Source organism: Monodelphis domestica, chromosome 3 (assembly GCF_027887165.1).
Source record: "Monodelphis domestica isolate mMonDom1 chromosome 3, mMonDom1.pri, whole genome shotgun sequence".
Classification (NCBI taxonomy): domain Eukaryota; kingdom Metazoa; phylum Chordata; class Mammalia; order Didelphimorphia; family Didelphidae; genus Monodelphis; species Monodelphis domestica.
The window spans coordinates 426,868,789-426,894,224 of NC_077229.1; the positions used below are offsets into that span (position 1 = coordinate 426,868,789).

The 25,436-nt window shown below is 36.9% G+C and overlaps 1 protein-coding gene across 5 annotated transcripts in view; it reads left to right on the top strand.

Moving 5' to 3' along the window:
- The first annotated feature begins 4,958 nt into the window (after nucleotides 1–4,958).
- DCC (DCC netrin 1 receptor) overlaps nucleotides 4,959–25,436 on the top strand; it is a 1,370,599-nt gene continuing 1,350,121 nt past the window's right edge. Inside the window, exon 1 of one of the 5 annotated variants that reach the window (XM_007486716.2) lies at nucleotides 4,959–5,771. In XM_007486716.2, coding sequence (XP_007486778.2) covers nucleotides 5,681–5,771 — 91 coding nt within the window. In that variant the 5' untranslated portion in view covers nucleotides 4,959–5,680. The remainder of the gene's footprint in view (nucleotides 5,772–25,436) is intronic. The other 4 variants (XM_056824442.1, XM_056824443.1, XM_056824444.1 and 1 more) reach the window with 4 other exon arrangements.

Consider the following 25,436-nt stretch of genomic DNA (forward strand, 5'->3'; position numbering starts at 1 on the left):
AGAGTTTTTCTAAATGAAGTGGAACATTTTATATGCTAACAAAATTAAGAATATACAGGAAAAAAATAGAAGAATGCTTTCAATAATACAATATAACATAAGGCTATGTAGAAATGTTAAAGTCCAATCTCAGAAAAGGAAATATAATAGACAACTAAAGGGAAAAACCAAACACTCCTGCCTCTGATGGATTCACATGAAAATTCCATCAATCATTTAAGGAAAAAATATTTGATAATACAAAATTTGTCTCAAAAAATTTAGTAAATAAGCACCCCACCAGATTCCTTTGATGAGATAAATATAGGACCTAATTCAGGGAAGAATAAATTGAAGAAAAGGACTCTAAACCAATATTTAAACAAAAATGTTAAATAAGATACTCTCAGACCATAACAATTAATCCAAGAAATCATTTATCTTGTCCAAGTTAGAATTATATGAAGTAAAAAGGATGGTTCTACATTAGGAAAATAATCTTCATTATTAATCTTATTAAAAACAATAAAGTCCTCAATCACTTATTATCTCAATTAATGTGGGGATAACCTTTGGCAAAGCAAAACAGTGATTCATGCTAAAAACTATCCAAAGTATAGCCATAGAGGAATAGAACCTTTCCCAATGAATACAGGAGTAAAGTAAGGATGTCCACACTTCCCATTATTATTTGAGGTAGTCCTGGAAATGTTCACATTGACAATAAGACAAGAGAAATAAGTTAATGTTGATAAAGAATGAATAAAACTTCCTTTGCTAGTTATGATGGCTTACGTAGAAAATCATATGCAACCAGTAATAATTAATAGGATCAGCAGATATGTAGGCAGTGAAATAAACCCTTTGAGTAATAAGATTTCCATGTATTAATAACAACAAAATTCAGAAAGCAATAATAGAAATGGTGATTTCATTACAAATAACTACAAAATGCACAAAATATTTTGAAATGATCAATATGCCAAGGTACCAAATATTCATATGTATTAAATTACAAAGACTTCTTTATAAAATATAAGGAACAGATACCTGACACAACACTCAATGTTCCTATATTGGCTGCAGAAATATAATTGTACTCAATTACTCCATGATAGATAAGATTAAAATATGTATAAATTATTTTGGGGAAATCTTTATTTTTAAGAATAATTGCTAATAAAACTAGAAAAGAATCTGAGAAAATGGGATGTAAAATAGTAATTTAAACAAAAGACTGAAATAAATTCAAATTGGACACATGGTGTAAACAAAAAAAAAAGTCATGCCATTTCAAAGAAAAGAGCCAAAGTATCTATTTTCATTGCTAAGATTGTGGTATGAATTCTTAACCAAAAAAATATAGCCAGCAAGAAAAGATAAAATAGAAATTTTGAAACTCTGAAATTGAAAATATTTTCTCAAGAGTAAAGTTAATGCAACTAAAATAAGATGATGACTTGTTGAATGGAAAATACCTATGAAAAATATCTGATAAATCTATGTTGTCAAAGATACATAGGTCACTAAAGACAGGTGAAAAGTTATTTTTAAATTAAATGGTCAAAAGATGAGAGAATAAAATGAACAGAATAAACAAGTTGAGAAACTACATGAAATATTGTTGCAAATTTTTAATAGGGAAAAGAAAAAGAAAAAATCTTTGAATTTTTACCTCACACTAAAAAAATTGTCAAATATGACAAAAGATAGTGAATATTGGGAGATTGATGGAAACAAACATACTAATGAACATTGGATGGAGCTGAGAATCGATTCACCAATTCTGGAAATCAATTTAAAAAACCCCAACATATTCATATTACACTATGTATGTTGTTTTCAAAGAGGAAATGGATAATGTGCATATATGCATAGATATGAATGTGCAAATTTACACAAATGTATATAAATATATGCACACATTGTATATATGACATGCTATCATTGACAGAATTATCTACAAGTTCAAAGATAGCTAATATTAAGGCTTTTGCATATTGTTAGATTCAGGTGTGTACCTACACATAAATACACAGATATGTAGGATAGAGTAGTATTATGTATCACAGAATCACAGAATTTATCCAACTTTTCCCATAGCATTGATCCTTCTACTACATTCACAAGAGGTGGTCCAGATTGACCTTCTCATGAAGGTCTCAACCTTCTCATGAAGACCTCCATAAATTGGGCACTCAATGCTTCATGAATTGGCCATGGCATTTTTGGATATATCTAATTAAATTTATTTATTCATTTACTTACTCTTTTTCTTTATTAGTCAAACTTGACTCAGACACAAAATTTTCACTCAATAGTCCTAGATCTGGTTTCTAGAACCAGGAAACACATCTAATTTGTATACCTGTTTTTCTCATTTTTTGGATGAGTCCATTTCTAAATCAATCCATTCCCAATCTGGGATCCTTTTCTCTTCCTTTCTTCCCTCACTAAAGAAGTTTCTGTCCTCATTGTTCCTTGTTCCACATCTTTTCTATCCCAACTATCTAGGACATTTAAAAAATAATATTCATCGACATTAGTTATCTATTGATAATTACATTACATACATTAGTTGATCTAATGCTCAATCTACATTACATCAATCTATGTTACAACCCTTCCAGGTTATAAATCTTTTTCTTCTTAAGCCAGAATTCTCTTATTACTAAAGAAACTCTTCTTTTAAAATCACTCCATCCAGTTTTACCCCAATTTATTCAAACCCAGAATACCTGGACATGTAACAACTTCTATGTATTCCAAATAGGTTTTGTATTGTTCTCTAATCCATTGATTCATCTAGTCTTCCTTAGAAAAGAAAATGACTTCTTACCATTATTTTGTTCAGACACAACTTGGTGTATTTGTAAACAATAGTAGTCTAATAACCAAAGAGTGTCTGTTTTCAAGACTTGAGGTCCATCTTCACTGTTATCCTCTGGATGACCACCAAGAACTTTATAACTCATCTAAACTGAAAGTTGAAAATTGACATAAGGCCTGTAGGATCTCATATAAGCTAAGAGAAAAAAAGAATGCTTTTCTGGATCTGATACACATAATATTGTTTTTATATTACAGGGAAATTAGAAATGATGCTAATAATTCACTGTTGATTTGACTGCCAGGGTTCAGACATGATTCGTTATGCAAGATCAAATCTACACATAAAAAACCTTCCCAATATTACTTTAATTGTGCCACTTTCTCTAAGCAGGGCTGTCTCTACCTTATACTTGTTTCCTAACTTATTTCTCTCATACTGTAGCTTTACTTCTACTGACCTTGGTGCTGTTTATGGCAAAAAAAAAAAGGTGAATGGAATAGTTTGGGAATGCTAGGAAAAGAACTCACATTTCTCATGCTCTACCTGTTGTGTTTCTTCTCATAGGTTGAGTCATCTCTGGTCCATGAACACTTCAAGAGACTTGAACAATATGGAGACAAACAAAGAAGTGTGATTGCTTTCTAGCAATAGCCCTTCAGTGGGGCTCAGAAGATACTTGGGCAGCTACACTCTAGTGTTAGCTTCATTTTTTCAACATTTTTTAAGGAAGAAAGGAAGGAGGATTAGTTTTTCGATATTAAGGAATATGATCATTTGTTTAATGTAATCAAAATCTATAGAAAGACATAGATTGCATACAATTTTCTTCTGTTAAGCAGTATAAGAGACAGATTCAAGAAACAAGAGAGAAATATCCCATTAGAAAGACTAAGCTACTTCTTTCTCTCCCCTCCTTCCTTCCTTCCTTCCTTCCTTCCTTCCTTCCTTCCTTCCTTCCTTCCTTCCTTCCTTCCGTCCTTCCTTCCTTCCTTCCTTCCTTCCTTCCTTCCTTCCTTCCTTCCTTCCTGCTACCTTTTTTTTCCTGCCTTCTCCCCTTCCACTTTGTAAGCTACAAACATGAATTAATGTCCTTCCCTCAAATACCTTCCACATTGATAGTGGAAATTCAGCATAAACACAAAAACATTTCCTTATTCCTTAAAAAAAAAAAACATTATCTTTACTCTTCAACTTTACTAACCACTCTGTAATTACTTATATTTTTTATTCATTTCAAAGGAATTTAGTCAAAAAACATTAGCATTTCAGTTTGTGATGGTATGGGGCATGCAATAGTGCCACTGAAGAAGAAAAAAAAAACACTGCTGATTTGGACTTTGAATTTCAGCTCTTGTGTCCTTGAACTAGTCTCTTAGCCATTAGACTTTCTAGATTCTCATTGGGGTGGGGGGGGGAGAAAAAAAGAAGAAAGGAAAAGAAAAAAAAAGAACTGGATCTTAGAAGTGGTACTTTGGATATTTATATTTATTTTTCAGAGGAGGGAAGTGAGGCCTAGACAAAGCTAAGGGATTTTCCTAAGGTCACATGCATAACATGGTAGAGGTAAGATTAAAACCCAGGTTTCTTGATTATCAAGAACTTTTTCATCTTTTCCTTTTACTAGTAATTCTTTTTCTTCATGTCTAAAAATTCAATGATTCTTTGACTGCTATTAGTAAATTGTATGGCCTCAACAAATCACTTTATCTTTTCTGGGGGCTCCAATTTCCTACTCTATTAAAAAGAAGGAGGGAGAATTGGACATGCCCCAAACTTCTTTCCAGTAATGTGATACTATGAGTTGACATAATTGTAGAGCAGAGGAGCAAATAGGAAGGACATTTAAGCTTAACGTGGCAGAGGTGGTATATAGCATAATAAAAATTATTTCACTGAAGACGAATGTCAAGAGTGATAGCAGAAAAGGCAAAAACACACCGTAGATTAACCTGATCCATTGAGAAAAGTGACTTCCCACGCTTTGCCCACAGAGGGCATCCCTGCTCATTGATATGTAGACCAAGCGAATGCAGCTGCTGGAAGCCTCTTCTCCGTCCTTTTTTTTTCTCCTTTTTTCCCCACTCTCCTCTCTCTCCCTCCCTCCCTCTCTCTCTCTCGTCCCCCTCCCTCCAACCCTCCCCCCCCCCCTTCCCGTGGAATCTTTGCCTGATCCAGTTCGTTTCCCTCCGTTCTCCACATTTTCCCTTCCAGCCTTCCACTTCTCTGGATCAATGGATGGTACAGCTCCAACTCCCAGCTCACATACTGCTGGCGGACAGCTCCAGTAACAAGTGAGAGCTTGCCTTACACCCCTTTCTACCCCCGCCTCTTCTCCCCACGCCCCCCTCCCCTCATTCAAGAGAAGAAAATCATCATCACCATCCCTTTGGTAGATTTTTGTTTTTCAACTTTACATAGCCGAAGACATGGAACCAGGCTCAACCTTTTAATTCACATCTCTGCCAAAGGATTGTTGAAATTTTTTTTTGGTGTTTTTTTTTTTCCTCCCGTTTCTCTTCAGGATATGCCTGTTTATTGATGATCCGCAAGCATTGGAGAAAGCTTCCTCCTCCCTTCTTCCCCCCTCCTTCCCCTTGAGTTACTTTGTGGGGGCTGGGGGCTCCTGGACTGGATGGAACTTTTTTCTTCCCCTTTTTGCTAATCTTGTCTGTGGACGAGAAAGGGAACTCGGGCGCAAGAGGAGCAGAAGGTGGTGGTGGTGGAGGAGGAAGAGGAGGAGGAAGAGGAGGAGGAGGAGGCAGAAGGGGCTCAGTGCGTGTGTATGCATGAGTGTATGCGTGTGTGAGTGTATGTGTGTGTGTGCTGTTGGTGCCCGGGACCAAAATCTCCGTAGGTGTTGGCTGAAATATGGAGAATAGTCTTGGATGTGTTTGGGTACCAAAGCTGGCTTTTGTACTCTTCGGGGCTTCCCTGCTCAGCTTGCATCTCCAAGTCACCGGTAAGTGGCTCTTCTCTTTCTCTTTCGCCGCGCTCCATCTCCCCCCCCCACCCCCCCGAGTCCCTTCTTTTTTTAACCTTTTCACTTCATTAAAGAGAAAACTGATTGACGGGGGTGGGGTGGCGTGAGGTAGAGGGATGGGTTTGGTGGGGCAGGAGAAAAATTTGTGGAAATATTCCGAAATATTTCTCTTTGCGTCCCCGCTATATTCACCTCATCCCCCTGTGATTATAAAGGATGTACACTTTTTTCTCTTTGGGTTAGGGTGGGTGGGGTGGCATGGGACTGGGGCGCCGCTTTGTATATGCATATACGTGTATATATGTATTTTTTTTTTAAATACTTGAGTAGACCTGCGAAGCTAGCTAGCTGTTTAGGGGAGATGAGAGACTGGGGGAGGCAGGAAGGGGTATGTGTGTATATGAGTGTGTATGTTGGGTGGGTGTGTGGGAAGTGGTTAAAGGGTTGAATCTTTACGTGGCTGGAAGTGGAATGAAGGAAATTAGAACAAGGAGAGGAGAAGGAGAGCGCTAGGCACGGATTTAAGAAATATGGAAAATGTAAGGCAGAAAGAGAAACAGAGACAGAGAGACAAAGAGATAGAGATGGCGAGACAGAGAGATAGAAGCAGAGAGTTATAGAGGGACAGAGGCACAGAGAAAAAGAGCAAGATTTCTTGGCTTGTGATTATCTTCTTGGTATTTGTCACCTTGGATTTGGAGACTGAAATTTGAGTCAAGAAAGATGATCGCGCTTTTGCATTTTGAATTTGAAGGAGGAGGTCGTTTTGGGGCACGGGTACTGAGAAAGGAGAGCATCTGGGGCAGAGGCAGCGGGTAGCTCAGGAGAAGAAAAAGCAGAGGGCAGAAGCTACTTCGCGAGCCAACCACCCCTAACCCTCGAGCGTCCGTCTCTCAACTCGGATTGATTGATATTCGGCGGAGCTGGCTGACTGGCTTGCTCTCCCCTCTGCTCTTGGCAGGAAGAGTTTCTAATTAAAAATGGCAAAGCTGGTTGTGTATTGAATTGGGCCAGAGAAAGAGAAAGAGGGAATTGATACTCAGAGGCTCCCGGGCGGTAGCAGAAGGCTGAGCGGAGCTGTGGGATTCTATGGTCAAACACATCAAAAACATTGCAATGAATGATTACAATCTACTATTGGCTTCTTCAGAGCCTCCCCACAAGTGTGTGGGCGCGGGGGAGAAACTAGCCGGGGAAACCGAGGAGGTGTGGAAGGGGAGAGGGAGGAGAGAAAGGAGCGGAGAGGAAGGGAAGCAAATCCCCTTAGGAAACGACCTTTTCTTGAGTCCAAATGAAAATACACAGCCGAGCAGGAAAGAGAAGGAGGAGCGGAGAAGGGTGGCGCTAGGAAGACCCCCCCCCCTCCCGTCCCAAAAATTAATAATAAATTAAGATGAAAATTACAGCCTGGCCAGTATGCCTCCGGGTGCTGTATTTATGCTTTCTTTGCGCAGCAAAGTGCGGCATATGCCTCTAAAGGACTGGGAGTGGAGAAAGCACCTCTCGATGTGGGGAGATATTCCGATGCTCAGCCCTAGGGCGATTTTGGAGGTCCTAGAGCTGCTGGGGCTGCCGAGGCACCTGGAGTACTGTATTGCTGTTGGCTTTGGCTTCTAAGCGCGTCCACGAGAGTCAGAATGCTTCTTTTGAATGTGTGTGCGCGCGCGTCCGTCTGGGTCAGGATCTATGCCCATGTGTGCCTGTGGGTCGAGATCTATGCCTGTGTGGGTGGATGGGTGCATGCGTGTGTGTGTGTATGTGCGTGTGTGCTCGCGTGTGTATCCGGATTTGTCCGCGTTTTTGTGCCTGTGGGTATGCGTGTGTGTGTGTGTGTGTGTGTGTGTGTGTGTTTATGTGCAAGTGTTGTTCCCTTCCTAGCCCCAGGGTCCTCACCCCTTTACTTCCAGACTCTTCAGTATATAGCATTGTCCTCTGCAATTACTCTCGCAGAAGGTGGGCCAGGAGCTACCAGAGCCGGGTAATGAATTGGTGTCTCTTAAATTTCCATCATAAGTCCTACCAGACCAGGGACTTGGTCTCGATCATCTTCCAGAAAATGATTGACTTGCCACTATCTCCTGGAGGAAGAAAGAAGGGAAGTTTTTTAGGGGAGATCTGTCATTCAGTGTAAATTCTGTATGTTTTAGGGCTTACTTGAGAGCGGGGAGAGGAGGGAGAAAAAAGACTGGGGGAAATTGGGGAGAAGGCACAGATGCATTGACTAGAAGATACTGTTCTTAGAGAGGTACTGCAATGTTAACCAGACTATTATGTTTAACAAACAAACAAGAAAAGAGTGCTTTCCTTTTGAGGAGAGCAAATACTAGAAATTAGAGTTACGACTATAATGGTGCAGTTCTTTGGCGGATTTCATTCCGAGTCAGATAACCATAAAATCCACAATGTTAGAGCTGGTTCGGACATTAAAGGTCATCCGATCCATTCCCCTCCTGGTATGGAAGAGGAAATTGTGGTTCCGACAGGGAAAGTGACTTAGCGACCCTTTCCCGCCCCCAACCCCTTCAGCCTTTAAATCTATCCGAGATCTGGAGCATCCGATCTCTCTTTAATTCATACATCAAAAGACTTCTCTGAGCTTTTTTTTTTAAAAAAACCATAAATATGAAGGTATTCCAGCCTTCAAAAATGTGTAGGTTTGGGTACCTAAATAGTTAAAGTTCTAAGTATCTCTAAGCATCCTTGCTTAATTTGTAAATGTGTTGTTCTCTTCTGCTCAGGTAACAGGTAAAGAGGACCCTACTCTTAGATAAGGCTCCTCCAGGGACTCTGGCTTCTGTTCATTAATCTGAATTTCCTCTTCTCTTCTTAGTAGCTATTTTCTCCCTTCAGAAACCTAGCAGGGGACGGATAATGAAGAAAGCATAATTCACTGTATGAAAGGACCAGTAGGAGGTGCCCTTAATAAGGCCAAGGAGCTGGTTTGCTATTTGGCAAAATTCCCATTCAGCAGGGCATTTTAAAGACTTTGTTGATTGGTAACAAAGGATTATGGAGGCCAACACAATGGGGCTGTCCTTTCACTCTTGCTGACTAAAGCCCAAAGCTACTTTGGAGATGTAAGAAATTGTTTAAAAACACATACACACACACAACTTTATAACAAAGGCCATCATTGAACAGTGTCAGTGTTGGGTGAGGAATATGATACGTGGGGATGAGAATGATGAAGCTCTTTTAGTCTGTTTTAACCATTGTTTGTGAAATGCCAACTCTTTTTATAGTTGTCTTGAGCTATAAAGCAAAGGAGTGAATTCAAGCAAAGATGACCAGCATCATCTGCTAAGTGAAGAGAGAAAGGGACAGAGACAGATAAACAGGGACAGAGAGAGACAGAGAAAGATTCAATGAAACTATGGGGTTCAATATACATAAAAATCCTTATGCAAATTTGGATCATATTTTATAAGATCATATTTCTGGGACTAGATAACCTGGATATTCTTTAAATTAGTCTCTCTCTCTCTCTCTCTCTCTCTCTCTCTCTCTCTCTCTCTCTCTCTCTCTCTCTCTCTCGGGAGGGAGAGAGTCAGCCCAGACACATGTGGGTACGACATCGAGTAGACTATGTCAGAACCTCCTGGTGTCTGGGCAACTTGGCATTCAGCTTCTCTCTGAGTGGTGCAGTATAAATCACTAGTGACCTGTCACAGCATCCATTTCACACACAGCAGCAGTTGCCCTCTGAGTTATGAAGCATGTGAAACGGCCACCACATGTGTTATATGTGAATATATTAGACTTAGTGCATTTAGTTTAATGCTCTTAAAAGCAAGGTTGGACAAAGCTGCTGATAGGCATTTTTCTATGGAGAGATTTATAACTTCTCAGTATGTTCAGTCTTACATCTATTCTGTACTAAATTAACCTCTAAGCAAACTTCCTTATTGTTTTCATAGGAGGGCAAGAGCTTTAATCCTGCTTTAATTCCAAAATGAAGCCTTACTCTAAGTTCCCCAGTGAGAAACGGCATCAGCAGCCTAGAAAACTGTCCAAGTTAGTGCTAAGGCACCAGAAGTGTGTACCCAGCTGTATGATTTCTACTTGTAGTAGATTTTCAAGGGAAATCTTTTCAGACAAATTATCTTCAATACCATCTTTTTCTTTTATTTTCACCATGGAAAGGGGGTTGGGAAACAGTGCTGGAATTGCATTGCTCATCTCACTACATGAAATTCTGGAATCTAATTTCTGCTATTTAGGATCCTAGATTATAGATTTAAAGTTGGAAAGAACCTTAGAATCCATCTAATTCAAATTCTCATTTTTTTCATTTGAAGAAACTGATGTCTATGGAGCTAAAGTGACTTGTACAAGGTTACACAGATTATGTCAGAATCAAGATTTATGTGAGTGTTAAATCGTGTTCTTTCCATCATAACACATGATCTCCTTACTGATGGTGTCCTTGGGACAATTTACCTCTCTGTTGCTCTTTTTCCTTATCTGTAAAGGGGGAAGAATTTGACTAGATATTTTTTTAAGTGTTCAAGGTCTAAATTTTATGGTCCCACAATCTAAAATCTACCTAGGGATCAGTCTGGGAATTTTTCATAGCAGTGAAATAATATCACATTAGTGATATAGTATCTAGTAACTTGTGTCTTCAGAATATCAGATCATATTAAAATCCAGTCTCTCATACTGTAACTTTATTCTAAGAAGCCCCATAGATTATGTCAGTGCTTATAGTTCTGAAATCTTACTTCTCTGAGATATTATTCTCAAATATCACATGTTTGAAAGCAAATTGTTCTACAGCCTCATAGGATTTGTTGGATTGTCTTGACAATAGATTTTGTGCCTCATCTTTTTTGCAAGGGAGATCTGCTCATTAGAAGAGTTAGTCTTTTACCTTCATCAGAATATAGAAAAAAAATGTAACATAAAGGAGAGAGCTTAAGGATTGCCCCTTCTCTGCCCAAATGGGACAATAGGGACCAATCATGAGAAACTTCATCTAACAAACACCAACTCCTGGAAACAGAGTGGTGTGAGAGTAATTTTGGTATTAGTTATCCTGAAGTTTAGCAGTGATGGGCTGGGTTTGTCTTTAGGACTGTTGTAAGTTGGGAACGTAGCCCTCTATTTACCTATTTTTTTATGTTATTACTGACTCACATGATGAATTTTTAATTGATTAGTCCAACTCAGAAGATAATCTCTTAGATGAAGTATTTATGTAAATTTCTGGAAACCTTAGCTGTGCCTGAGTTAAAAGAATAATGGCATAAACCTACTGGGGATTCAGTGATTAATTAACTAAAGATAAAAAGTCACTTGCTTCTGCAAAAATACTGTAATCCCTGAAGTAGAGCGGTAAATACCATGCACATTTCCAATTCATAAAATGTAAACAGTGAGCCTCATTTTTTTCTCCACTCTTTCTCTTTGCATTGATACTCCACAGAAAGACTAAAGACTTTCCCTAGTTGTCACAACAGTTATACCTTAATGAATTGTAGCTTCAAATCTCACTTAAACCATGATTGAAAAACACTGAATTAAATATAAACATAACACTGGTTAAATGTTCTAGCCTGTTTGTTTGTATCTCACTCATCCCTTTTGAGTCACAGTTTCCTGTTTCCTAGGCATACAACTAGGCTCCTTGACTCCCTTGATATGTGGAGTACAGGTAAGACTTTCTTACTGTGAAATTAATGCTGTGTTCTACCAATACTATTTAATCTATGACGTGATACTTTGGCATAGAATATGTTTGGGGGGCTTGTCTTAAACTATTCAATTAAGGTTTATGAATGCTGTCTTTGCAAACTTGAAAACATCTCCAACAATTTTAGTGTAGAAGTTTTCTGGAAATGAATAGATCTACAAACATATGCTTGCCATTCTTTTGCTAACAATTAACACATTGCTAGAATCAATTCAAATCAGTATTATTTAGGTTCCAAAGTTTGTAAGGATTTAGGAGAGTGAAGTGATCACTAAGAGCCAAGATAGATTTACTAAAAATAGGTCACCAACTTAAATTTTTAGTTCTTGAAGAAGCAATTTATTAGGTTAATCTGTGAAAATAAAATTGCCTTTTTTAAATCTTCTGGTGTTCAAAATACTTTTGAGAATCCTTTGATGCAGATAGAATGTATTTGGTCAGAAGAATGAAACATAGATATCTCTTTTGATTCTATCTTAAGACAACCAATGGAAAGGTATATTCAGGTTGTAGATAAGAAAAAAATGAATATGTAATTTGCACTACAAGCAAAATACAAGCAAGTTGTAGAGAGACACAATGGATCCTTCATGTAAGCTGCATAATGCTGAGTCAATCTGACTCTTAACTGACATTTCTCTCCTTAGTTCACACTATTCTATTTCAAGGACTCTACGAATCAGCTATAATAGACCACTAACTGTTTCCAGACATCAGTATAGCATATCTGGATTATATTGCCTCCTTGTTTCTGCCTTTCAGAATTTCTATTTTCCTTTTATGCTTTCCTCAATTACCTTCTTTTAGGTAAACTTTCCCTGATCACCACTTTGCCCTCACCAGTTTTTAGTGTACTCTTCCTCCTTAAAATATCCCTTATTTGTTTATCTATGTAAACATATTATTAACCCCCATACCCATCAAACTGTGCGTTTCTGGAAGGGAGGCAGTGTTTCATGTTTATCTTTTTGCCCTCAGCATAAAGCACAGTTTTATTCAATATTGAATAAACACTTACAAAATTCAACTGAGCTGACATGTTAGCCTAAAAGAAAAAAAAAACACATTTTTATTCATCTGCATGAATGCAACTCTCTAGAAAAATAAATGTACATGGTTAGCAACACTATGATATCAGTACTTTTCCCTAGGTTTTGTGACTTATATCTCCAATTAAATTGTAAGATCCTTATGTGAAGTAGTGTCTCCTGAAGTGCAGCAAGGTACTAGAAGGGGAGTCCTGGTTTGGAGTCACGGAAACTGGGTTCAAGTCTGTCTTCTGTGATATATCTGTAAAATAGGGACAATAATAGTATGAGCTAGGTACTATTATTATCATCCCCATTTTATAGATAAATAAAGTGAGAGAAGTTAAGCAACTTGCTTAGGGTCACATGAGTAAATGACTGAGTCAAGATTTAACTCGGATCTTCTTAGCCTCGCTGTTAGATGGAGTAGGCGTTTTTTTTATTTTTACATTTGTATCCTCAGTACATATGAAGAAGTATTTGCTGACTGTTTGCTATTTACTTCAATATTTCAAGGAGCTGTGATTCCATGAGTTCAAGTACTCCCTCCTCTGGTCTGTATCACAATCACTCTGTGCTTTGGTAGATGATTTCTGTGAATCACTTTAAATGTATCACCTGAGCCTACTCTGTTACTGAAACTGTCATTACATATGGACCTTGGATCATACCCAAACAATCTTTCACCAGGCCTGCATTAGCCAAACAAATGGTAGCACTGGTCAAAGCTTGTAGTCCCCGTGGCATTCAAGGGACTGAAGTCACCTCTATGCCACAGTGAGACAGGCATCAGAAGATTTATAAAGGGTGTCATAGGTATCATTGGAAGCTCTCCCTTTGGAGATCCATGACCTGATGTAGAGTGAGGAAAGCAGAACCAAGAAAACACTCTTCAAGTTATTGCTAATGTCAGTAGAAGGAGCAACAATCACAAATCTCTCTAAAGTGAATATTCCAGAATTACAAAGAAGAGATCTATGAAAGCACCTTTATCTCACTCCTTTACAGAGGTGGCAAATCCAATATGGAACAATGTATACATTTATAATTTTTTTCAATGTATAAAATAGTTTTACTGCTTTTTTCCCTTTTATTCCTCTTTTTTTATTAATAATTATCTGGAATAACTCTCTGGGAAGAGGAAAGAAAAGGAGAGTGGATGTAATTCATATGATATAAAACAAAATATTAATAAAATATTTTTAAAATACAGTAGTACTCATTTTATGTGACTAATATATTCTCAGACCTTTCCCGTAGGTTGACAATCACACATAATAGCAATCCCTATTATTTAATAAGTATTTCTTATACAAACATATTTAGTAACTTTTCTTAGGCTTACCAGAGCTACCAACACCACTATTCTTGTACTTTGGGGTCATTGTTAATAACTAATAGTGTTAATCAAACAGAGAAACACTGCTCTGACATTGACATGGCTTGTTATAAGAGAGAACTCAGAAAAAGACTTATTCTGGAACTAATGTATGGAGCAAAACAATGTAATGACACACTAACGTTTCTCAGAGTAAGAATGAACAGAACTGAACAAACTGCTGAGAGACTTTATGCTGCTTGGTAAAATGGAGCATATTTATCAGTTAATTAAAATATATATTTTACCTATTTTTCTCCCTTCTTTCCTTTTGATTTCCAGTCTCTTATACCTGAATTCATTTGTGTTGAGTTCATGTAAAATGATATCCTACTGTATCCCCTTTTGGAAATTTTCTTAACTCTGATCCAAGCTACAATCTTAAGAAGATATAATGAAATGTTTGGTTAAATATCCCTTCTTTTTACTCTTGATGCCAGCCATTTGCCAGTAATTTGAATAGTATTGCATTACTAAGTTCTAGAAGTGACTATGGAGGCCATTCATTCCAATCCACATTTTCAATGGATGAGGAAACTAAGGCCATGCTAAATGACTTGACTGAAGTTAAAAGGATTTTTCCAGAAGTGGTATTTGAAGCCAGATCTTCTGACTTCTAGTTTAACCTTCTACCTTTATTTATTTTCTGCCTATATTGGTTCCAAATGCAAAAATTATTCTGGTTTTTAAATTTTTTTCTTTTTTAAATAGTAAATATATAATTTATTCTCTATTTAATCGACCATGTTTAAGAACTTAACCTTCAAGTATACCTTGAATGAAGGTCAACTTTTACCCTCTTGTATTCTGCAAGATTATTCTCTTCATTGTTTCTTTCTTTTCCCTTCCCTAACTAACACAGCTTCTGACATTTTCTATAAATAACTTTGGGGTGAATTTGATGAGCTGGATTTACCAAAACTTAATATTTTATTGAATGGCATCTGCAGCACAAAATCTTGTTTGTTCTTGCATTTGTAATAGAAGAATGTGGCCTTTGATCCATTGTCCTTCAAAGGAGAAATTATATTCTAGAATTATTCAATAACTTAATTTCCAGGACTCACCTTCTGTGATGATTTGCTTCTCAGCTCATTTCATAGGAGCCTTGCAGCTTCACAAGAAGAAGACTTTTATTATGTCTCATGTTTTTGTCCATGATGATGATAGCTAGCCTCTCCATTCCCCTAGCTCTATCTCCTTTACTTGCTTAACATTTAAACCTCTGCCCTCTTCCTTCCAGAAGAGCAGGCCATCAATGTTTTCTTGGAATTGCCAGGGAATTTCAGATGTTATGGTATTAAAATACCAAATACTTAGAGAATCCATATTTAATTAGGTGTTTTATGAAGAAAATATCACTCTGGACAAACCAAAGTGTATTTGAATCATTTTTTTAAATGACAAGAGCAAAAAGTTCATAAAACCATTACCATTAATTTCACTGACACCTCATTTATCTGGTACCAACCAAGGGGAATGAGTTCTACATGTGGAATTTTTCCAGATAACTGAAGCATAATGATATTCAAAGTAACATAATTTATAAAGTCTACTTTTATTCATTCATTTATTTGTTTGTTTGTTTGTTTGTTTGTTTGTTTGTTTCTGGTAGACAACCCTCTAAATGAATTACACACTTCCCTCCCTTCCTAAATAGAGTACAATGTTTTAGAATTAACCTTTTATTAATGACCCAGGGTCATTAAAAGGCAATCATTTTACTTGGCCATAATATTAGTATGTCCTCAGGGGAAACTGAGAAAGGGAAGGTTTATGGTAATAGTGATTACCATTGATGTATAAAATGGGCCCAGACTGTTCTTTGGGGGAATCCTTTACCAGTTTTTTTTTTTAATTTTCATTATTTTCCCTTCTCTTTAGATTTTTAGCTTTTCCTTGTTCCTACTATTATTGAATCTGGCTTTGCCATGAAATATATATATATATATATTTTTTTTTTAATTTGCTGCTTATAGGATTTCTGGGATTTCAGCTATGTCATCTTGTTAGAATTGTGCAACAAGTAAGAATAAGTAAGTTGTGAGTGAGGGTATGAATAAAGTACACAGACTTTATAACAGTTCTTTCTCTTGCTTTTTGTCTTCCCTTTCCTCTTCTGTAAAATGAGGAGGCGTGGCAAAATTATATCTAAGGCTTCTTAATCAATCTAAATATCCATGATTATCTTTAGATTGCTCAACAGTATCTCTAATTACTGGACTCTCAATTGTGTTCTAGATGGCTGATGCTAGTAACCTGATTTTCAGGGCAAGAAGAATGTTATTGTCTTGGTCTTGTCCAAAGTCTAGACTAAAGTTAGGTCATTTTCTAAAGTATTTATGATGAGCTCCTGCAAACAAGACAGAGTATGGATTTTTTATAACAGTTCTTGTACTGACATGACCAGATATGTTTGGTTTATGCTTATAATTCACTAGAAAAATGTAACCAGTTCTACCATTTCCACTAAGAAACATTAGACACTTCTGAAAAGTTCTTGAGACAATAAAGCCTGAGATTAAAATCATCAACTGGCCATTTTAACATAAGTGTTTTTTTCTTTCTTTTCTATTCTTTTCCCCCAAAACTATATATTACTTTAAATCCTGGATGCATTCTAATGTAACACTTTTGTTCTAGAGATTTGCATTGATTTTGAGCTTCTGAGACACACAATTTCCACAGATGCCTCTCATGATTTAGTTTCATAATTCTCTCGCTGCCTCTAATTGGTCATGTGAAGGAAGTGTCCTGGATAACGAAGAGATCATCTGAGGTGTGAGCCATGTGTTTTCCAGACACTTGACTTTGACTGACTAGGTAGAGATATGAGTCAAGCAAGTAAGTAAAGCAAGTAAACCCCCTGCTACTGGAGTCCTCAATCCATTCTTCCCCACTATTTTTTTCCCTCTTCTTGGTGGTATCTCAGGAGAATATAAATTAGAAAAGAAATCTTCAAAGTGTTCTCTTTTAAGTTTGATTTCTACACAGGGTTGTTCCCCACAGGATACTTTCCAGTCATTTTCTCAGTGTGGCTTTAGATGTCTCCAGGGACTGCCTGCACACGATTTCCCCCTGGAAACTTCAACACTGTATCAGTTTTCACTGTCAGGAGTTTCTTTAAAATTCATCTCAAATTGTCACTTTTTCTTAAAATTCACCCCATTTTCCCCATCTTCTAGCAGCCGGTACTGCCTTGAATGTTCAGTAAGCCTTCGCCTCCTTTGTGTTTCAGATCTTTCAATATTTCTGGCTATCAATCATCACAAACCTCCTTTAGTTTTCACTGAGAGGGCTTTATTTATTTGTATATTTATATATTTAGCCCTTTTAATCTTCCTTCATATGGTTCTTTCCCATTTCTCTTTTCAGATCTTCTTTTACTTGGTCTGTGTTTTTCTAGTAATGTGATTCCTCAAACTTAACGTTCAATTTTAAGTGAGGTCTCCCTGTTAGAGTACCATTGGATTTTCCACTAACCTGTCCTATGAAGTTGTATTAGCTTTGGATGGCAGTGTGGTATAGAGAAAAGAGGAATCTAGAGACATAGGCACTATCTATTCTTGGCTGTCTCAGTGACAAGATATAAGACCTCAGGAAACACACTTTACTTTTCTGATCCTTACTTTCCTAGCTGTCAAATGAGAATAATAGAACTGCTTTAAGACCCTCATGGGTTTGTTGTGATGATCAAAGGTTAATGGACATGAAAACACTGAAAATATAAAGTGCTATATGAATGCATCATTGTAAAAATGTTGGCCAATTGAACCAATGTATCACTCTTGCACTTCTTTTCCCCCCTCCTTGAATGATATTGATTTCTTTAGCATAGAATCAATCCATTAATTCCACCCTCTACAGGAAGACTTAACCAACTCTTCTTATTTTCAGGGTTTTCTCACTGTTATTTTCTCTTTATCCTGTACATAACTTGCTTCCTATATATTTGTCTGCATAGATTGTATATATTAGATAATAAGTACTTTGAGGGCAGGGGCTATCTTTTTGCCTTATTTGTAATCTCCAGAATTTAACCTAGGTGCATAATAAATATTGAGTAGTTTATCAATCTGCTTACAACAGCTTCCATACTTCTGAATTTTATTAAAGTTACTGACAAGAGGCACCAAGGTCAATAGGAGCATTTGCTTCTCTCCTTTGTTCAATTCTTCAGCCAGCTTCATCGTCAGCATCCCAGCCTTCATTTTTCTAGTCCTTTTCAGCTGCTCCCAGAGCTTGGGAGAAATGAAAAGTAGCTGCAGCTGACAGAAAGATCAGGCACTTAAAAGTAACCCTGAGTAAAAATTCCACTCTATAAAGGGAGTTAGGTATAGGATAAAACAGGAACGGAACCTTTGAGTTCATGATTATAAGGAATTCACAGGTGCAGAATTTCCCTCTATAGATATAGATTGGCATTGAATATTGAAAGGTGAAATGACTTTCCCTTGATTATATAGACAATATGGGTTGTAAATAGGGTTTAAAGTCAAGTCTTCCTGGCCAACTCACTATACCACATTGTCTCATATATTAAGAAAGTAACTGCAGGTCAAATGATTTTTGCCATTTGCCATTTTTATATTACTTTAATATTTTTAGGGCAACAAAAGCAAAATACTTTTCTTTTCTTTCATTCCTTTTATTCTTCCTTTCTCCCTCCTTCCTTCCCTTTCTTCCTCCCTCCCTTTCTTTCTTTCTTTCTTTCTTTCTTTCTTTCTTTCTTTCTTTCTTTCTTTCTTTCTTTCTTTCTTTCTTTCTTTCTTTCTTTCTTTCTTTCTTTCTTTCTTCAAATCAGATCCTTGGATTTGTATGCCAGCTTTGTTCCTTACTATCTGGCTGACCTTAGGGAAATCACTTTGTTTTCTGTGCCTCCACTTATATGCCTCCCTTCTCTCATCTAAAATGAAGTGGTTGAACTACATAATTTTAGAAATCACCATCAGTTCTATGATCATTATGTAACAATGGTGATTAGTCATGTGTTTTCTATAAATTTGAAGAATTTTCAGTCTCAGGGTTAAAGATAGTTGTAACTCAGTGGTTAAGAGCACTTGACTGGGAGGCAGAAAGATCTGAATTCAAATTACCTTAGAAACTTCCTAGCTATGCAACCATGGGCAAGTTATTTAACCTCTGTATATCTAGGAGGCAGTTAAGTGCCTCAGTGGGTAGAGAATTGGGCCTGGAATCAGAAAGAGTTGAGTTCAAATCCAGCCTCATACATTTCCTAGTTGTGTGATCCTGGCAAGTCATTGAATCTCTTATTTCCTGACAAAGGAATCCTCTGGATCTACTATAGATGAAAATGGCAAACCATTCCAGTATCCTTGCCCAGAAATCCTTTTAGAAAACTATGGTTGATGAGGTCATGTTGAGTCCATGATGAGTCAGACTTGAAGGAATGACCAAACAACAACAATCTTAGGTATATTGAAGTGTTGCTCATTTTTCTGATGTAATCTTCATTGTTTGGTAAGTATGGATGAAACATGCAGTTAGAAATCTAATATTCTCTTTCCTATAGAATGGTACAGGCATCTCTCTTCAACAAGCTGATGCATTTTTCTTTCCTTGTTTTTATATTTGAGTACCACATTGCAATCAATTGCCTTGGCTTATGCAAGAAATAACACCTCTGAACTCACAGCAGAAATTTGTGCTAGTGATAGAGAGATAAATATATAAGCTTGTGGTTATTCTAAAGAATAGTTAGTCCAATATACTTGCCCTCCATCTCTAAGATTTTTGCTATACTTGTACATACATACACACTCACAATAGCAAGGATATAGTAGAAGGTACAATTAGGTGGCACAGTGGATAGAGCACAGGATCTGGAGGCAGAAAGATGTGAATTTAAATTTGGTCTTACATACTTCCTGGCTGTGTCACTCTGGAAGGGTCATTTGCTCTCTTGAACTGCTTCAATAAAATGGGAAAAATGATAGTATCTACCTCCTTGAGTTATAAGAATAAGTCAATATTTTAGAAATGCTATTTAAATTCTAGATTCTACTATTACTTCTATATCTAAGGGAATAGAGAGGATTAAGACAGCAAGTATTTGGTTGTGGGAATTGAATGAACCACACTGACTCTATTTTGTGACTGAATTCTGGAACTAGTTTAGTTTGTATTCAGTTATATATCTAGTCCAACTTCTGTCATGGGGAAAAATTGTATTCAATTGTAAGAAATGGGAGAAAACCTTATTACACTGTCTGAATCTAACTCTTTGGGGCTAGGAAACTGGAGGGTGGGAGCAACCAACTTCAAAATCATAGAGAATGGAAATATATCCACAAGAATAAATGGTGAACTTCCTTTCTGGACCAAGTGGAGAGATTGCTCAATGTTGCAGCCACGGTGTAGTATATAGAGTTAAAATATTGAGCCACAAGACCATGATTCTGCAGCACTTATTTTGGGAATGTGGTAGCAATACGAAATAGTCACTACTAAATAGTTTAGTTATAATTTTGTAACCAAAGCAATGACTTTTAAAGCTGTTGAACTGATTTTCAGCTTAGAACACCCACTAAATGGCTTTTATGGAGTGTTTTAAGGTTTGTGCAAGTACATACATCATCTCACTTTGAGGCTTTCTTATGTGATAGGTGCTACAGATATTATTATTAGGATTCTATATGTAACAAAAATGAGACTCAGTGAGATGAGATGACTTTTCTGCATCAAACAACTAGTAAGAAGAGAAAATTGCCATCTAAGGCTTTCCTGACTCTGGGAAGAGCATTGTTCCCATTATATTGTGTTATCTCTCTAGAATTAACAAATTTCTTCTCAACAAACACATATTTTTGAGAACAGCTAATAGCAAAATTTGGGAAAAAAGAGGATTTGGGGGTAGCAGGATCTTAAACAAAAAGAAATCTTTGGGTATAATTAAGGCGTTCTCTTCTTATCCATGCTATTGTTGTTGCTAAGATGTTCATTTGTAACTAACTCTTTATGACCCCATAGTCATTCATGAGGTTTTCTTGGCAGAACTATTACCCCTGACTTTTCAGTGGATCCTTTCATTAGATAGTCAGTGATTAAGTAGCTTGCCCAGGGTCACACAGCCAGGAAATTACTGAGGTCAAATTTGAACTCAAATCTTCCTGACTCCCCAAGCTCAGCATTATATCCACTGAGCAACCTTTTTATCTACATACATTTCTTTAATTGCTGTTGCTCTAAAGCAAGTACTACAAAGTAAGAGTTATTCACAAAGAAGATATATTGAAACTTCTGGCCTCATCTGATTAATAGCACTGATAAAATAACATACTTTAATCTCTAAGCTTTGGCTAAAGATTTCAGGGCTCCAAGACAGATTTCAGTATGAATAAGGCCTTGGTCTTTGACTTTTAAAAACAATTTTTGACATTTCCACTACTACCTAACAAAAATATATATATATATTTTTTGTTAATAAGCTTAGTAAAGGAAAAGATAAGATTCCATATACCTTGGGGTTTGGGGAGGGAAACTGGGTTGCTCAGTGGATTGAGAGCCAGACAGGAGGTCCTGGGTTCAAATCTGTCCTCAAATAGTTCCTAACAGTATAACCCAGAGCAAGTCACTTGACCCCCATTGCCTAGCTCTTACCACTCTTCTGCCTTGGAACCAATATGCATTATTGATTCTAAGACAGAAGATAAGAGTTCAGAAAAAAAAAGATCTTATATACCTTGGCAGTTAGTTCACACTATTATACGTAAATATCATTTGCTTAATGAATGTTTGTTGAATGCATGAAAAACTGAGATATTAAAACCTAACAATAATCCAGCTTCCTGGACTACATTTTTTCTCCTTCATAGAGAACTGGACAAATGAAAATAGAATTAGGTAACTTCAAGTTTTAGGATTCTTCACTTTCCTTCTAATCTTGGAAATGAATATATATTTTTATGAAACTGGAGTTCTAAAAATTAATTTCCTACACAGGGAAATGAAGAGGTTCATCTTGGGTGTGAAGAGCATAAACTATATAACCAAAGAAGACTTTGAAAAGGAATAGGAGTAAAAACCATCATCAGGGTAATATTTGATAGGGAGAAAAGATATGGGCTAGTCACATGGTAAGCTCATGTGATGATAGCTAAAAAAAAGACAAGTATTTCAATAGTAACCTCATAAAGTCAGGAGGAAGTGAGGAAATGCCTGCAACATGCTGGGAGAAATTCCCATGTTTATATTTCTGGAAAGATAGAATGAGAGGCCAAAAATGAGTCACCACCTACAGTATTGGAGTGAACATCTAAATCAACAACATATTCTAGTCATCTTAAGGATGAGTTCTTGGGATTCATTTTTTTCTTTTAAACACCAAAGAATATTTAAAATACATAGACTATATCATGGAGCAACAGAATGGTAATGTATATAGTCTTGGAGTTAGCAGGAATTTGACCTTGAATTTTACATCCAATACTTGTTAGCTGAATGATCACAGGCAAGTAACATCTCTTGAGTTTCAGTTTTCTCATCTGTAAAATGGAGAGAATAACCCTCAAGTGCCTTGCTGGCAAGAATCAAATGAGATCATGAATAAAAGGCACTTAGCTCACCTTAAACTACTATATATATATATATATATATATATATATATATATATATATGTATATATATGTATGTATGTATGTATATATATGTATATACATATATATCACTTATTATTTGATCAATATTAAAAAAAGAGTAAACTACTTTCATTTATGCATAAGAGCAAGCCTACAGGGATAGCAGTGTCAGAATTGAAACTTAACCACAATTATGATCACACATCACACCAGAAAATATACTTTTATGTTTGCAAACTCCATGATTTTATTCCTCCAGGAAGCTTTCCCTGATTAACTCCTCACAATTTCAATTTTTCCATTCATTGCTATGCCACATCAATACTATATTGCTTGCAAATCACAAACATTGTATTAATTTACATATGTTTATACATCTATTTTAGACTACTATTTAGCATTTTCAAATTATTGTCTATCCTCTCTCCATTTTGGATACTCTTCTCTTTCAGTCAGTTAACTAACAAAAATAAAACTGTCCCTGTCCTCTAGGAGCTCTCAATGTAGCAAGGAGAACTGCCACCCACATATATAAGGTATAGATAATACCCAAAAAAGGAACATTATAACCTGGTAGAAGGCTTGAGAGGGCACTAGCAGGTTTTGGGTGAGGGGAACAGAAAAGGCTTCATGGAGAAAATGACATTTGAGTTGATCCTTGAAGGATGCTAAGGATTCTAAGATGCTGAGAAGAGGAGGGCATAGATTCCAAGCACTCAGGCTAGCTAATATAGTGGCTCAGAGACAGGAGATGTGCCTTCTGTGGAACAGTAAGAAGGCTGTTCTCACTAGATCACAGAGTGGGTGAAGGACACAGTAACACACTATGGCTAAAAAGTAGTTTTGAGACTGCTTCAGGAAGGGTTTTACCTACCAAAGAGGGGAGTTTATATTTGATCCTACAGTTAAAAGGGTATCATCATTTGGAGTTTGTGACACGACCAGACTTGCATTTTGAGAAAATAATTTTGCTGGCTGTTTGGGGTATGAATTGGAATGGTGAGAGACTGAGTCAGAGAGATCAATAGATGGCATTGCACCAGTACAGGGAAAAATCAATGAGAGTTGGAACTAAGGCAGTGGCAGTATGTGTGGAGAGGAAGTAGAAATGGTAAGATCTGTCATATAATTAAATATGTGGGTTAAATACTACAGAAGAATGAAGTATGATACCAAGGTGCCAAACTGGGTGACTAGAAGGATGGAGATGTCCTTGACACAAATAGGAAAGATGAGAGGAAGGGTAGGTTTTAGAGAAAAGATAGTGAGTTCAGTTTTAGATAAACTGAGATTGAATTAACTCTAGGACATCCATTTAGAAAAATCTGATAAGGAGGTGATAATATTAGACTAAAGCTTAGGGAAGAGACTAAGGCTAGATATATCAATTTGAAAATCATCTCTATGGAGATGAAAATTAACTTCATAGGAAGTGGTGAGGCAATGAAGAATGAACATAGAGAGTCGAAGAAAGAGCCTTGAAGTACACCCACAAGTACAGGGAAGGATATGGAGAGTGAACATTCTAATAACAGTTTATTTACAAAATGGTGTATGGGAATTATTTCATTTGTGTCACATAATAGGAGACAGGTATATGATTTGGGTAGACATATGTTATTATTATCCCCACTCAAGTGATAATGAAACCGAGGCTAAAAAACGATTAACTACTAACACTGGAGTCTAGAACTCATATATTATGAGGAAAAATGAAAGTTGAATTAAAGAAACTTTTATTAAAAATGTAGATTTAATTGTATTTATTTTGCTTCTGTTTGGGATTGAATTTCCCCATTTTTCTGCTCACTGAGGCTTACTGGCCTAGTCCCCCTCTAATCAACATGGGGTATGTTTTGTTTTTGGCCTGGACCCTTCTGCACCTTTTTTTGGTATCATGGTCCCCACTGCTGCCACCAATACCACACATGCACAAATACCACCACCAAGGCCAAATAATGTAGATCCCCAACTGCACTAGCTTAATACAGCTCAGAACTCCTGGACTCTGCCAGCTCCAGCCTATCCAGTAGCAGCACTTCAAGGATGTGTACCATATGCATGACACTTATTTATATTTTTAAAAATAGTCCACAAGTCTAATTTTATCACTGAGGGAGTCCAAGTAAGGAAACTCCCTCTGCCAATGCACATTAGGAACTCATCTGTAACTTAGAGTCTTAGAGAACTATTTGGGAACACTAAGAATTTACAACTTTCCTATCATCCCATAGCTTGTGTCAGAGACAAGAACTGAAATCAAATCTTTCTAGGGCCTAGGCTGTCTTATCTACCATCATCACATTGGTTTTCACTCTTGTCATTCTTACTCCTGATATCATAATCAATCTGATCAACTCAATCTCATTCCTCATTTTGAGGAAGTTCAGATAGAAATGGTCCTAGGACAGGCTTCTTTTCTTCTTTCATTTATATTTGACTTGGTTGTTATTTTGCTGTGGTGCCTAATATAGTGTTTCACATGTCGTAAAACAAGGAACTGAACAAATTGCTATAATCATTCGTTTTTTGACCTGCTTTGGGAAAGAAAGATAGAGACAGAGAGAGGGAGGAAGGGAGAGACAGAGACAGACAGAGATAGACACAGAGACAGAGACACAGATGGAGATACATAAATAGAGAGAGAGAGAGAGAGAGAGAGAGAGAGAGAGAGAGAGAGAGAGAGAGAGAGCACTCAGTGCTCTAACCTCCATACTGAACTGCTTTGTTGCAGTAGGTTAGTGACATACTGAGTTGATAGTTCAGTCTGGGGCGATGCTCAGACTTAAAATTAGTCTTTGAATTCCCAGCTCCTTGGATACTCTCTTCTCAGAGGCTATGACATACCCCATTTTGCTCAGGAATGAACACACTTGAAAGCACTCATTTGCTGTTCCATTTACTTTTCCCCTTCTTTTTTCCCCTCTCACTAATATAAGACAAGAA